General features: G+C 47.2%; 1 protein-coding gene across 2 annotated transcripts; it reads left to right on the forward strand.

Annotated features, from left to right (window-relative positions):
• Positions 1 to 3,571: 3,571 nt before the first annotated feature.
• TMEM9 (transmembrane protein 9) lies at positions 3,572 to 11,707 on the forward strand. Of its 2 annotated transcripts, none has more exons than XM_061553834.1 (5): positions 3,572 to 3,781; positions 5,445 to 5,536; positions 6,275 to 6,383; positions 7,486 to 7,617; positions 7,976 to 11,707. In XM_061553834.1, exons 1-5 carry the CDS (start codon positions 3,710 to 3,712, stop codon positions 8,138 to 8,140), a joined length of 570 nt encoding a protein of 189 aa, XP_061409818.1. In that variant the 5' UTR covers positions 3,572 to 3,709; the 3' UTR covers positions 8,141 to 11,707. The 2 variants fall into 2 exon arrangements, with proteins under 2 accessions (XP_061409818.1, XP_061409828.1); XM_061553844.1 differs by having other exon boundaries at positions 3,573 to 3,781; positions 7,979 to 11,707.
• Positions 11,708 to 15,164: the final 3,457 nt, after the last annotated feature.

Below are 15,164 nucleotides of genomic sequence, written 5' to 3' on the forward strand. Positions count from 1 at the left end.
GGTGTCGAATCGATTCCGTCGACCGACGATAAAATCCTGGATCGATTCCACAAATACCGCAGATTTGTATTGCGTAGGGTCGAATCGCGATTCGCAACAACTAAAAAACTAACCGGGAACGATTTAATTTTCGGTGAATCGATTCCAATCTGAATTCGCCGTAGGAAACGCGCCGCATTGCTCAACGCTGGAATCGGAGTCGATTCCTTTAACGTCTCGATGTGGGAATCGCAAAGTGTTGTTCTGCCGGAGGAATCGATAGGTTTATATATTTTCTAAATAATCGCGTGAAATCGCTAAGTGTTGTTCTGGAGAAGGAATCGATAGGTTTATATATTTACCAATAATCGCGTGAGATTGAAGGGGGGTATTTTTTGTTACAATTTTTATACCGCAGGAGGAATCCGATGAGCTATGAAGCTCTTTGTCCACAGATGTAAGGGCACGGTGGTGACGTCACAACAACAGTACAAAAACACGATAGGAGTACGAAGCATAAGGTGAACAGATCACCCAAAGAAAACTAAAACCATCCACATCCCACCAAACTTATTTTTCAGAAGTGACTTGGCCACAAACGACAGCTCAACAAAGTGGGCCCCATCATTTGGACATTTATACCCCCCCAACACAAAATAACCTCAATCCACGTTTCTAAAAAAGAATAAAAATCAAAGTAACCTCAACGCACATTTACACCATTGGAACCTCATTTGCCAGTAAAAATATAATTGTTTTTTTACCCTTCTATCTGGCAACAAAACTGACACCTTTTTTACAAGGAGTCATGTTTGCATAGACCACAATACCTGCAGTCATATTGCAAACAAAAAACATAACTCTGATAATGTATGCACTGTCCTTGAAGTTGATTAGTCCACACCCGAGACAGCTTTACTTAGAGCCTAGTCTCACATGGTGTTGGACCAGATGACGCCAAAAGGCGCACTATCAGAGTTATGTTTTTTGTTTGCATTACGACTGCAGGTATTGTGGTCTATGCAAACATGACTCCTTGTAAAAAAGGTGTCAGTTTTGTTGCCAGATAGAAGGGTAAAAAAACTATTATCAATGCACGTTTATAAAAAATAATAAAAATCAAAGCAACCTCAATGCAGGTTTCTAGGTGCGGATGGGGGAAAAGCGGGATGGTCCCAGAGAATGGAAATCCACGCGGTGGCCAAAGGCGATTAAGTCCGAGCGGCCAGCAACAGGCAGCACTCTGAGAAGAGGGTGAGAGTGGAACTTGTCTCGGTTTCGATTTAAAGTTTTCGTGACTGCAGGGATTCATCTTCTTGGTTCTTTGGGTAAAGTCACGTAGAAGGGAAATAATAAGAATAAAACATAAAATAAAATGTTCACTATTTTTTATTTTATTATTTCCCTTCTAAGTGACTTTACTGAGCGAATGCTATTAACGTGTGGGAGGGAAATTCAAGTTCATGTATTAGGTATAGCCCTGTGAGCCATTCGGCTCTTGAATCGGGTGCAACTGCAACAAACAAAAACATGAACAAAAAACATCTTAAAGTGAATATGTGACTGAGTGCAAACAGAAAATCCAAGAAAAGACAGAAAAATATTGCAGAAAAAGCACCGTACACCAACGCTGCGTGCAAAAATCCCAGTGGGATGCAAGTCAAACAACAACAACCACAAGACAACTTAAATTAAGGCCATCAGTCTAACTCTGTACTACAACAAACATGGCCAAACCAAAAAACTTTTCGAAATCACCAAAATAAAGCCATGAAAGCAATGAAACAGTGATCATAGGAAATAAGATGAGGTGGGTGGGTGAGGGAGGCAGGGAAGACGCGAGGACAAAATTGCGAGACGCAGAATGAAGTTGAACGTGGAGCCGATTTATGGGATGGAACTGAACTCCCCAAATTGGTCCTAAAACGGAAGAAAAAACCCATAACCTCGGGCTCTTGGCACGAAAACGCGTTGGCGATGCCAATTCGGCTCCTTGGGTGCCGGTATATTAACTCGGAACGATGCTGTCGAGTCTGTACATCGGTGCACTTTTTGAGACCCACATATTCGTAACAATAATCTCGCAAAAAAACCTATAACGCGAAATCCTAAACGCAAACCCATTAATCTGTTAACATATCCTAATGCATAATTGAGATGCTAGGCTTATCCTGATTGCAGCCATAAATCCTAAATTGCAACCTTAGATCGCAGTAAGGCCCTTATATCCTGTTAAAGTATCCTTTATTATAAATACAAACTTATTTTAGCTTAAATACGAGCCCTGCGTCCCGTCTATTTAATTTCGAGCTAAAGAATCGAAGTTCTGGAATCGAACACCCGAGCGTTGTTTCGATTCCTTGGACGATACAAGCTGAGGACCCCGAGAAGATTCCAGAAATAGGTGTCCGCCGCGATCGACAGTAAGCGCCTGTTTGAAATAAAATAAACCAAATTGCGCAGGCAATTAACAAAAACGATCGCCCCCCCTTTTTTGTCGAGCATATAATCGGCAGGACGAGTGAATAATAGAAAGCGCACTCTGCAAATTACCAATAAGTGAAGAAAAAAAAACGCGGCTCATGAATAAACATGAGAACGTCCCAGCCAATAGGGGCATTGCATGGGCGAGGCTTTAATGTGGTTCACCCGCTGATTAATATTCATGATGCGATTCTCTCGAGAATGTGGAAAGTGGTAGAAGATACAGTACTCGAAATGTCTAGACTCGTGTTTTTAATGTCATTCAAAATAACCTCCTCCCCCATACCGTGTTTAACGTACACATTACATAGTCCCCGCAGCCAGTGATAGTGCAAATGTATAAGCAAATAAGCAAAATATTATGGACCAAAATGCTGGGTCAAAGATCAATAAGAATATCAGGGCCCACAAATATCAGATCGAATTTGATTCTTTAAAACAGCTACCGATTTTGGTGGGTGTCGTTTAACCCCGAATCACATTTGGTAATTTCCACACATTAAATGACAACACTTGTAACTTTCGTCAATAACACTGGATGACTTAAAAGGAGAAATAAAGTATACATAGGTCGATTCTGAAAAAGAAGCCAATAGTTGAGTAGGCTTTACCAGGTGAGATAAAAAAAGTTGAGTTATAATTGTATGTATTTTTAAGTGATACGTTTACCTTTCCTATACTTTGCACTCCTATCGTGTTTTTGCATTGTTTGTTGTTGTAAAGCAAAGTTTGTGGGGAATAATAGCCACTTTTTAGGCATGAGCAATTAGAAAACACTACCCAGGAACAAAAATCGTGTTACATCGTCTTATCAGCGCAAGTTCTTTGTTCGCATATGCAGCACAAGTACGTGTGGTTAATGCAGACAGGATTCCTTGAAAAACGATTGTTTGGTCTTTTACCATCATAACACCTGATTTATTGCCAGAAAGGGTAAAACCTATTGTTATAGCCTTCTTTATTTTAACTTAAATGTTGCTAATTAAACCGCGTGCTGAATGACCCCCCCCCCCCCACGTGCTGAATGACCCCCCCCCCACGTGCTTCCTCTTCCAGAAGGTGCAGAAGGCGGATGACGTCACCTTCCAAAAGCCACCGCGGGGATTGCGCAATCGCGGTGACGTCACCGAGACGTGGCCAATCACAGCGCTGGTACAGGGGACGGCTTTCCGTGAGCGCCGCGGCCTAGTTGGACAGGCTGCCGATGATTTTAATCGAAACGCCGAAATAAACAAAGGGGGTCGCGATGATGCTCAGGCTGTTTACAGTCGCAGTCGCGCTCACACTTTTTGTGCTCGTCACGTCGGACGACTCGAAAGTAAGTTGTGTTGGTCTTGTTTTGTTTCACACCCCCCCAACTCCATTTTCCACGGACCGAGCCATACGCATTTTCCTGGTTGCTTGGCCGAGAAATGCGAGGGGCACCCCGTGGCCGGATCCAGGCAAAGGTGTAGGCTTCGGCCTAAGAGAGTCGATGATTTCTCTCCTCGTTAATTGCAGCCCAAGTTACTTAAATTAAGGCGCGACCTAAGAAAACAATAAGTATCGGACGGGAAAGTAGCTTGTATGTGATTCCCCGGATGTCAAACGCGGGTTTGGGTTCTTTATTAATGTTACAAATCGACCCTCCGAATGTGCATACACTTCACAGGCGCGCTTCTACGCATTTATGCTATTAGTACATCGATATTGCAATGGTGTAGAACGATAGTTTTCGTTTATCGGCAGGGTCGGTACACCTAACATTTCGCGTTATTTAGCTTTGGTAACGATGAGACTGTGATTTTTGTAACTAAGTCATGTGATGTCGGGCGAGTGGCCTTTTCCTGTTTACCGGTCACTGCCGGAGATTGTGTTTTCGGCATTGTAGGTGCCAGTTTTGTTGCCAGATAGAAGGGTAAAAAAACAATTATCATTTTTTTACTGGCATATGAGGTTCCAATGGTGGTATTGTAGGTGCTTTTGATGGATTGTCAATGGCCCGTGGTGAGCCACTGATGATTAAAGATATCGTCGGAGACACGAAGCCGTTGATGACACCACACTTTGCCAGCCCTCTGCCAAATCAGAATATTTGTAATGGAAGAATCCGATAAGCTATAAAGATATTTTTTTACAGATGTCTAGTAGGGGCGGGTAAGAACGTTACAGCAACAAACAGTAAAAAAAATATGGTAGTAGTGCAGAGTACGAGAAAGGTAAACCAATAATCAAAACACATACAAATAAAACTAAACCCATCCTACCAGGCAAAGCCCACTGAGGTATTAACTTATTTTTCAGAAGCGACTTGGCCACAAATGATAGCTGAACAAAGTGGCCCATCATTTGGACATTTATAGCACCAAAATAATCTGAATAATCTCAATGCATGCTTCTACATGTGGAGGGAAAACCCGGAGGACCCGGCTCACAGTAAATGTGTAGCCCTGCAATATTTTGCAAACGCCAACTGCTGGCGGAAGTGCATCCATTAGAGGGAGCTCTAGATGCGGTCCTACTCTCCCATGCGGGCCAGATACTTTGACCCAAATGTACTGAAACATCGTAAGCGATCGCCCTGAATTGTGAAAAGCGAAGGATATAGTTTTTGTTTGTTTGTAGACGGCGTCTTGTAAAGGGGCCGGTGCGTTGTTTTTTGCGCCGACGTGGTGTGTGGTTAAATTTCGATTTAAAGCTTTCGTGACTGCAGGGATTCATCTTCTTGGTTCTTTCGGTAAAGTCACGTAGAAGGGAAGTAATAAAATAATAATAATAAAACCTAATAAAATAATTCTCACGACGTTTCGGCCACAACGCAGAATTATTTTGTGTTTTATTTTTATTATTTTATTACTTCCCTTCTACGTGACTTTACCGAAAGAACCAAGAAGGTGGTGTGTGGTGATAGGTTATGGCCGGCTTTGCTGGATGACATTGTCGGTGTTGTGGAGAGATAGCAGAGGTTTGCGAGCCATGACCTGCGATGCTTTTCCTCCCAGAAATCTGAAGACGCGCGATGCAAGTGCATCTGTCCCCAGTACAAAGCCTTTGCGGGAAAGGTCTACACCAACAATGTGCCGCAGAAAGACTGGTGAGACTGGTGGCAAATTTCCACGGATCTGTTGAACCGCGCAGACTGACAAAAGTGATTGACTGCACTGCAGCTGAATACAATAATACATAGTTTGATTTTGAATATGATTTCTTTATCCAGAAAATTATCTGAGTCTCAAGACTTGAGACTCAGAGAGGGGGGATTCTACGCTGGGATGTATTGATTTTGCAATTTCAAAGTAATGTTGTGATTGTACCGTCGGTGTCATGTCATGATACAATTAATCCGTTCCGTCGGTGTCATGTCATGATACAAATGATCCATTCGGATCTCTCCCAGAGCAGTGCATCCTTCATGTTGGAGAACGGCCCACGGAAGCAGATGCCACAGATCTACTTTCGTCAATAACACAGCCTTGAAAGGAAAAATATATAATGGGTAACATTTCATTCAGGCAATGGTCCTTGGTAGCATGAATATATTATGTAAGTAATACAATTCTGCACACAGCCAGTTCACACAGAATATATACTAGCTGTAAGAGTCGAAAATGTTGTGCAAGTGTTTCAATTATCTTTCATTTGGAATAGGCGCCATATTGTCGTGTGTCTTGGAGATTGTTGCCTGTTGAAGCAGCTGTGTCTGAATGAGAGTGCATGTTTGCATGTTTACTCTTAGAACCGTTAAATTGTTATCATTTTTGGCCTGTAGCTCGCTAACAACTGCATTGTGTCTGTGTGTCCACGTGTTTGTTTTGCACGCGCGTGTGTGCAGTGACTGCCTGCATGTGGTGAAACCCATGCCAGTGCCGGGGAGCGATGTGGAGGCATACTGCCTGCGCTGCGAGTGCAAGTACGAGGAGCGCAGCACTGTCACTATCAAGGTGCGGCCAGCTGAGCCTACTGGAGTCATGAGCTAACCACTTGCACGTGTGTGGGTGTGCACGAGCGTGCACCTGTCGGGCGTGGTGTTGGCCACCCACACCCTCGTGTACCTTGCTGGCCTTCATAGGTGTTCGCTAACAGCACTTGGCTGCCCCAACAGTCTGTTAAGGCTATATGGGGGATCTTTGTCTTTGTGCACCTGTTATAGCGGTTAGCGCACTGCACTATGAACCTGGCAACCCGAGTTCGATTTCTGCTTATGGCCAATATCTGAACCGGTCTTGTGCCTCCCCAAAGTAAACTCATCCTTAATTGAGTACCGGGTACGATTTTGACCCCAATATGTGTTCCCTAACATCACTTGCCTCTACAGTGTACATTGCTATAAAAAGCATATTTCTATTTATTGCCAGTGTGTATAACGGATGTGTGCAATTGGTGTGGCAGTGTGAAGTGCATGTGTATGTATAAAATGTATGTGTATGTGTGCTTTTGCATGTGTGCATCTCTTAAACACGTTCATGAGTATGTTGTATACGGTTTATCCGTATTCTTGTCCATGGAAATTGAGTTTTGAGGTCCATATGGCGTACAGCCATTTCAATAGGGGCAATTTTTATGTATTTCTCCCTTGTGATGGGACTTTGTATGATGAACGTTGAGATTTATAAGGGCACGGGGTGACCAATAAGGTCTAAATTGGTCTGTAATAAGGTAGGCACTGATAAGGGGTTGACAGGTATGGAGTTGCTATGTTGCACAGATGAGTAGTATTGTCTAAAGTAATTTCACAGTAAGGGGCAATTTCTCTTGAGGTTTTACCATGTTAGGTCACTTGGCAGTTATTTTCAAATAGTTCGACTGTGACTCCAACACACGTGGCCTAATTATTTTTTATAACATCACGGGGACCTTTAACGTCCACTTCGAAGCAGACGATGCCTGAAATTGTTCGTGGTTAATACAAGCGCAGCATTAACCAGGGTAACCACTGGGTTCACAGTGCAAATTTCTGCAATGTGTCAAATGCGCCACCACACGCGGCGATGTCACCACCCCCATATATACGCGTGTGTGTCTTTGACACAAACGCACGTGCAGGTCACAATCATTATCTACCTGACCATTGTGGGCGCCCTGCTGGTCTACATGGCCTTCCTCATGCTGGTGGACCCGCTTATCCGCAAGTCGGATGCCCACGCGCCGGCGCTGCACGCCGAGACGGAGACCGAGGTGACCCTATCCACACGACCACTACAACGGCACCACCACGCACCACGCGGGGAAACGGCGCACTTCACCGACCGCCCATTTGCACCCCATTGTTGCCACACAGCTGTTACCAACCGCCTCGTCATATTTGTGCAGCTGTTCAAAACGTCCTTTTTCCCCCAATTCTGTTGAAATTGTTTTCCCATGCAACTGTTGCATCAGTATAGTGCGACACGACAGGCGTAGAACCCTTCGATGATGGTGCCGCCCGGCCACCTCTCGCCAAATATTTGTTGTTTTTGGGCGATTGCTTCCTTTTAACCACTTCTCTCTCCCTCCTTGCTCCATTTCTGCCTCCCCCTTTCCCGTGTCCACACAGCAGGAACCGCGCTCGTTTGCGTACGACCGCATGTCGGCGGGCTTGGGGTCGCGGGGTCGCGCCGGAACCGTGCTGGAGCGTGTGGAGGGAGCGCAGGAGCGCTGGAAGCGGCAAGTGCAGGAGCAGCGGCGCACCGTCTTCGACCGACACAATCTACTCAGCTAAGGTGGCGGCGGTGACGACGGCGGTGGTGGCGGCGGCGGTGACGACGGCGGTGGTGGCGGCGGTGGTGGCGGCGGCGGTGGCGACGACGGTGACGGCGGTGACGATGCCGGTGGCGGCAGCAGCAGCAAGCGATTAAAACACACGGCGAGCGAAGGTTGATTGAGTACATGCAGCAGATACAGCTGCAGGAGAGTGACTGGCTGATACATCTAATAACCGTATAGACAGAATCTGCCGATGGCTGTCTGCTTCTCTCTATAAAATAAATGTTGAATGTTTCAGTACAGCATCTTGAGACGCGGTTGTATTAGGTATTCTCTTCTCGTAGGTATTCTGTGAGTGCCACTACAATGTCACTCACGTTAACTTGCCCTCTTCCATCCTCTGCACATGTCCCACCCATTTCTTACCACGTCCTCATCTTCCTCGTTCTATTTGGGGACTAACAAGTAGCTTACCCTAACCTGCCTTAAAAATTCTAGCATTCTCTTCATGCAGCTGCCGTCTCTTCAAACGCAAAAACCCAACTTGTTCGCCGTCTCAAAGAATAACTAATATTACTCCTGCTTTAATTGCGTCCCTTGGTCAGTGGGAAACCTTGCAACCCCAAGGTCTGCTTATTTAGCACCGATTTGTGCAGCCAGAGTTATGTAGGGCGCTTTTGATATCTCGTTCAGGAGATTATACAGTCTCGTCAGTTCACAAATCCCAAAGCTTTATACTCAAAATGCGGAGCAACATCACGCTTCAAAGGGTTTGGCAACTTCAAAGCTGTATTTCAACTTCAAAGCTCACGCGCTCGTCGAAATGGCATGGGCCCCATTAATGCAGGTGTGCTGCCATGTTGCCGTGCGCCCACTGTGTGATGTACTTTGCAGCAGTTGGCCGGGCATCTTTAATGTCTGCCAAAGGGGTTAAAGCCACTGGGGAGGGCACGGTTGGTGTGGGGGGGGGGCAAGTGTAGGAGCGAATGGATTTGTGCACCGCCACAACCGCCAAACATTTTCCTCCTCCCTTACAGCTTTGTCATCCTTCTGGAGACAGTGGACTGTGCCCCAGCCATGCAAATGTGGAATTCCTGCCACCTCAATCGGGTGCATCCATCAGAGATGCGCAGTGCTCCATTTTACAGGGACTCCTCTACTTACAAACGAGTTAGGTTCCAGAGGTCTGTTCGTAAGTCGATTTGTTCGTAAGTCCAACTTTACTCCTGTCGATTCCAAACATGTTGTACGGCGTGTAAACTAAACACGGGAAATGGCTTTAATTGTTGTAAATCTCCTGTAGATGCTACTAGTTCTTCATGTTCTTTCAGATGTAGATGCCAGCACCGCCATCTATTGTGCAGAGGTTGAACTTACGAATCTCTGTCCGAACAGGCAACTGGAGATATGGACAGGTTTGTTCGTGTCTTTGAAAGTTCATAAGTTGACTGTTTGGAAGTAGAGGAGTCTCTGTACTTTTATTTATCCCAGGATTACGTTGTAAGCAGCAGAGGGGAGTGCAGCAACAAATCCATTGTACCGTACTCTCACATCTATGAACCCTTTCATCACCGAGCCATTCTTCACATTGTGGTGAAGTATGGCCGGAACGGTGTGGGGATGCCCTCAGTCAGCAGTCGATTGACAAGCAGGGCTGCACGTGTACAACATTATTTCTTATCTTGAATGAGGATTGTCCAGCGGGCATCTCTCCGTTGGTGGCTCTGAGCCGGTGATGAAAATTCCTTATTTTCATGGCAGGGGACCCAGACCCTCTAGGGAAATCCACATTGACTTCTCACAAAGTGGTCCTCATTTTAATGGCCTCAGATCAATGATTGGTTACATTATAAACCGTAATGTAGAAGCAGGATGAATAATACACACACAAACTCTCCACGCGCACCAGTCGGTGTTTTATAGTCCGCTGATGGCATTTAGAGTTGAACACGTTTTGTTCGCAATTAAGTGCCGTTCTCTATCCACTGCTTGGCGAAAGGTACCAGAGAACCACTTCCTAGACATCCATACACAGACGGACACAAAGACATATACACCGACACACACAGACCCACATGCACACACACGGACAATTAAAGACATACCTAGAGACAGACACACAGAGGCACACTGACACACTTAATGGTCTCACGTTGACGCTTGTAAAACACATTTGCTCTTCTAATTTGCTTAACGAGTTTGTCTTAGGCGAAGATTTCAATACCTACTTGTGTGGGACTGAACATTGTATATGTTAGTATTTGAGTATTCAAAAGGCAAGGCACCACACTGGTGCACTGTCTTGGTTATAATTCATTGTTTGTGCACTCCGTTATTTAATTGTTATTTGTTTACTTATTGTCTGAAAGGTGATTGCACCAAATCTGTGAAACCTGTTAAAAGTGACGCTAATTGTCATGCGCATATATTAATCGTCCACGATGATCGAACTACTGCTTGATGATGGACTCCCCAAGCTGTAGCCGTCTCTCACAAATCCCACGGTGTAATAATTCACCGAGCACCTGCTACACGAGCTGGTTTCACAGCTCTGTCTCTGCAGCGTACGTCGCATGCTCACTCCTCCATTGGCTGTCGTTCCTTCCTTATTCCCGACTCCGTTGGCTAATTGTCCCTTTGGAAGCGACGGTGCCCCGGCTAAAAAGCGCATCCCTGCTTAATCAACCGTGATGCTGTTCTCAGCTCTGCTGGACAATTTGGTGGAAATTCCACATTTCCTAATGGCAGAACGACTGCGGTTGCACGCTCACTCCTCCATTGGCTGTCGTTCCTTCCTTATTCCTGACTCCGTTGTCCAATTGTCCCTTTGGAAGCGACGGTGCCCCGGCTAAAAAGCGCATTTCTGCTTAATCAACCGTGATGCTGTTCTCAGCTCTGCTGGACCATTTGGTGGAAATTCCACATTTCCTAATGGCAGAACGACTGCGGTTGAGTTCTGGCAAAGGCTTGCCTGAAGTCTGCACAGCAGGATTTCAACTTTAGTAGTCCGTATCATTACACAACTGGTCATGTGGCAATTTCATCCGGCACCGTGTCATAAAAAAACTTTATTAATTTCACGAGTTACTATGAATGAGTCTCTTGGAGTAAGCTGTAGCCAATATACCTTAGCCCAAGGACTCTTAAATAAGCTGCACTGTAGACTTTGCAATTTGCTCCAATGATTTTCTTTCGCTTTTTGCAATTTGGAAATTTAATTGCCAGGACTGGTTTGTAAGTGCTGTGCGTTACTTATTAATGAATGCATAGAAAGGAAGTCAATCAATTGTCTTAAAGGCCACAACATCCTTCTCAGCTCCCTTGTTAATTGAAGAACGAGCATCAATAGGCGTTTGTTTTTAAGTAAGGGTGGTGGTTGGGGGGGGATGACAGTTATCTCACTTAGGTGTAATGTGCTAGTAATATAATTTAGTACCTTTGGTATTCGCGCCATTCTAACAAGGCTATCATGAAGGGAAGTGCTATGTTGAACGCCTTTAGTCTGCGGTAGTTTTTAACCGTTAAAGGGTGATGTTGCTGTCGATTCGATTTGAGTAATACAAAATAAAATAGGATGATCTGATGCGTGGCACTGGCCATCCATCGTGTGAATTCGATTTTGTGCCCCTTACAATCAATCCAGCTGCAGTCAACCAGGGCGGCCTTCTGGATTGGGACCGCGAACCTCTGGAACATTTATCCCAGAGTCTCTTGGACGTTTCGTTTATTGCTCTGTGGAGGCAATTAAACGAGTCGACTGGGCGTCGTCCTTTTGAGTGGATTGGTCCCTGGCATGGAAATATGGAATTTCCAACCATTGGCTCGGTGGGTTTGGGGGGGGGGGTTGGGGGGCACTCGCTCCGTTGTGGCTCTGAGCGGAAGACGCTTCGACTTGTTTTGCGAATCAGATCTCTCAAATGTAAACTTTAAAGTTAACTAATTCCACGTGTTAATTTATCGATTTGCGTGTGCAATTTAAATGGTTCAAGCGAGGAATGTGAATCGCGGTCTTGTGATTATACACACACACAACAAAATAAACAAACTTTAAAGCAATTGTTTAAAAAAAAGTGTGCAAATGTTGTGTATTGAGGCGGTGGTTGATGAGTAAGAGGCACGTCACGCTCGAATTTGTTACGTCGATTCTTATGGCGCGTGATATGCGCATCCGTTTATTTACGATTCGGACAAATTGCACAATAACAAATGTGCGACTGGAACATTACAGAATGCAAATGAGGCAGGTCGAAGTTACACGACAAATTATACGGTTGTAGAAACTTGAGCTGATGTGGATTAAGTCGATGTCTTCACGCATCCGCACAAAACCAGACGCCACGCAAATTTGAGAATAGTGTTGAAACCACACCAATGATTGGGGAAGAAAAAAAATCGAGGCTTACTCGAATAAATTTAAGGAACGCAACTTAAAACACATTCCTGGAGGGAGCTGGTAGGAACGTTGGGTTGCTCGGTCAATGGCCAGGGTCAACGGCGGCGTGGTGTATTCCGCAAATATGCCCGACTGAGGGCGGGCACAAGCCGGCGTGAGTAGGTTAAACGTTGAGTTTTATAAGGGCACCACGGGGTGACCAGCCCCTCCCCACCCAGCCCCTCCCCACCCAGCCCCTCCCCACCCATTTTTGGATGCACGACTGACGGACGGACACAATAATCCTCTGTGGGCTGGTAACCAGGAGGTTTCTACCAGTATAACAAACTATAGGACAGTGTTGTGCACTCAAGTCCAAACGTATCGCGACGGTGCCGGAGCTAACAAGCAAAGCACAACAGGGGCAGCGTGCCCACGCCACTTAATGATAGGCTCGGGAGCTCAGAACGAGCGCAAGGGTTTGAGCATTCCGACCAACTCCTACCCACCCGGCGAGTAGGGCAGTAGATGTACACATGCGTGCACACGTCATCGTGCTGGATATACAAAATAAAGGCTTGGCAACGTTTTTGCATATGGTTTGATTATTTTTTTGTATTGCTTAACGGAGATCGATAAGTTTATGTCTGTCCACGCGGCTCGTGTTTCACATCCGACAGCCATCGTTTGAGAGAAAGGCAGTCACTTTGATGTTATCGCATGGACGTGTCGACTGCGGAACCAACGGCTGTCGGATCCGGCAGAGGGAAGGAGGCAATGGCGAGGGTGCGGTGGCACGATTGGCATTGGCCGTCACGACCTCATGACCTGGCACGCACCTTCTTGCCCCACACCCGTTGCAAGCGACACGCGCGTGGAAGGGCAACCGCACCACGCAAACTCTAGGTCATCCTCGCAGCAGCTTCTGGCTCGCCATCGAACAAAGACTCGTCACCGCATCGCGCTCTTTCAGATGCGTTTCTGCAGCCGTCTGGAACACTTCCCACGGGAGCTATGCACTTTAAAATGATCATCTAAATTGAAAACTAATTTATTTAGAACTTTTTTGTCCTTCCCCCCCCCCACCCCTACTCCCGCATCTCCAATTAGCACGGCTGGCATCGTACTCACGCGCACCTGGCTGGGTTGGTGGGTGCGTACGCCATACCCTTCACCAAACACACCCACGCATTTCGAGGTCGGTTAACCACCGCTGCCCGCCCCCCTCCCATGTCACACGCCGCGCGGGGAGGAGCTGCATGCCGTGGGGGTCTCCGCCAGCACGGCCTGCAGCAGGCGGATGTAGCGGAGCGTCGCGCGCAGCGTTGTCACACGCGACGGCCGGTGGTGCGCGCAGTCCAGCGGCACCAGGTGACGCAGGAGCAGGAACATGCGGTTCAGGTTACGCACCTGAGGGCACGGACATGCACGGACGGACACATACGGACATGCGTTCAAGCCAGGGATGGAGCACAGTCCCGACCTCGCCGCTGTGCTCGATAGCGCTCAGAGTGAAGCGGCAATGAGGGCAATTGATCCAGTAATCGGCGATTCACTCGAGTCACTCACTGGTGATCAAGCGCCTCCTGATCGCTCTTCTTTCGCTACCAGCATGGTTTTTGTTCCCGTGAATTTCACTCATTCTGTCACCCATGGACTCGGCTCTACCAGACTTAACCGTCTCGTGTCACCCCGTACTGCGTTCAACAACCACGCTGCAGGTCACAATAACGCGAAGTTGCTCAAAGCACCCGCTCGTGGACAGATTAAAGGGACGCGTGGATGTACGGGTAGAGAAACGGACACGTGGGAGGATGGACGCATGGACGGATCCGAGTTTTAAGTTCAATAATTATTTGTTTTACGCAGCGTCCTTGGTCGCTGGCCATCGCTTCACGTGACGATAAGCGACTTTACATTTTACACCTCAGACATTTGGAAGGGAACCCGCCACCTCCCCCAGTGGCAGCTATCGTGCAGCACCACGTGACACCTGTCTGGCCTGCAGTCGGGCCAGTGGGAAGGAGACTGTCGCTGCTAAGTGCAATCCCAATTGAGATGGGTACAGCGTCAGTGTTTCAAATTTCGCCAATTTGGGCTACGCCCGGAACCACAATGGCCTACTCGTTTCACGCGACGTCGCCGCAGTAATCGCTGGGGTGGCCTGCCAGATCCGAACCGAGAATCTCGAACGTGCCACCCGCTGGGCCATATCACCCTTCCCCTCCCCCAAGTTTGATTTTAGTCTGAGTCAACCAAAGGGGATCGTGGCCTCTCACCCGGAGCCTCTCGCGTGCGTTCGCGTGGCTCCTCCGAGCGAACACGGTAGCAGCCGCCGTCCTCGGGGAGGCAAATGAGGACCAGCGGGAGGAGCGCGAGTAGGTGGAGGAGACGGTGGTGGAGGAGGAGGAAGAGACGGTGGTGGAGGTGGTGGTGGAGGAGGAGGAAGAGACGGTGGTGGAGGTGGTGGTGGAGGTGACGGAGGAATCCGTGAGAGTCCTGCAGAGCCCAGCTGGAATCTGAGACTCCTTGAGAAGCACGCAGGCAGACTCCTCTTGCTGCATCGGCTGCTGCTGCACTTGCTGCTGCTGCTGCACTTGCTGCTGCTGGTGGACGTGCTGGCGGAGCCGGACGATGGTGGCGAGACGCGGCAGGGAGTCGCCGCGGA

Source organism: Lethenteron reissneri, chromosome 2, assembly GCF_015708825.2.
Source record: "Lethenteron reissneri isolate LAM-NWPU_2019-01 chromosome 2, ASM1570882v1, whole genome shotgun sequence".
NCBI lineage: Eukaryota > Metazoa > Chordata > Hyperoartia > Petromyzontiformes > Petromyzontidae > Lethenteron > Lethenteron reissneri.

Excerpts from the sequence above, each read along its gene's own strand:
- TMEM9 (XM_061553834.1), top strand. The coding sequence starts at position 3,710 with ATGATGCTCAGGCTGTTTACAGTCGCAGTCGCGCTCACACTTTTTGTG. Across the intron at positions 5,537-6,274 it reads AATGTGCCGCAGAAAGACTG|TGACTGCCTGCATGTGGTGA; the intron begins GTGAGACTGGTG and ends GCGTGTGTGCAG. Across the intron at positions 6,384-7,485 it reads GCAGCACTGTCACTATCAAG|GTCACAATCATTATCTACCT; the intron begins GTGCGGCCAGCT and ends ACGCACGTGCAG.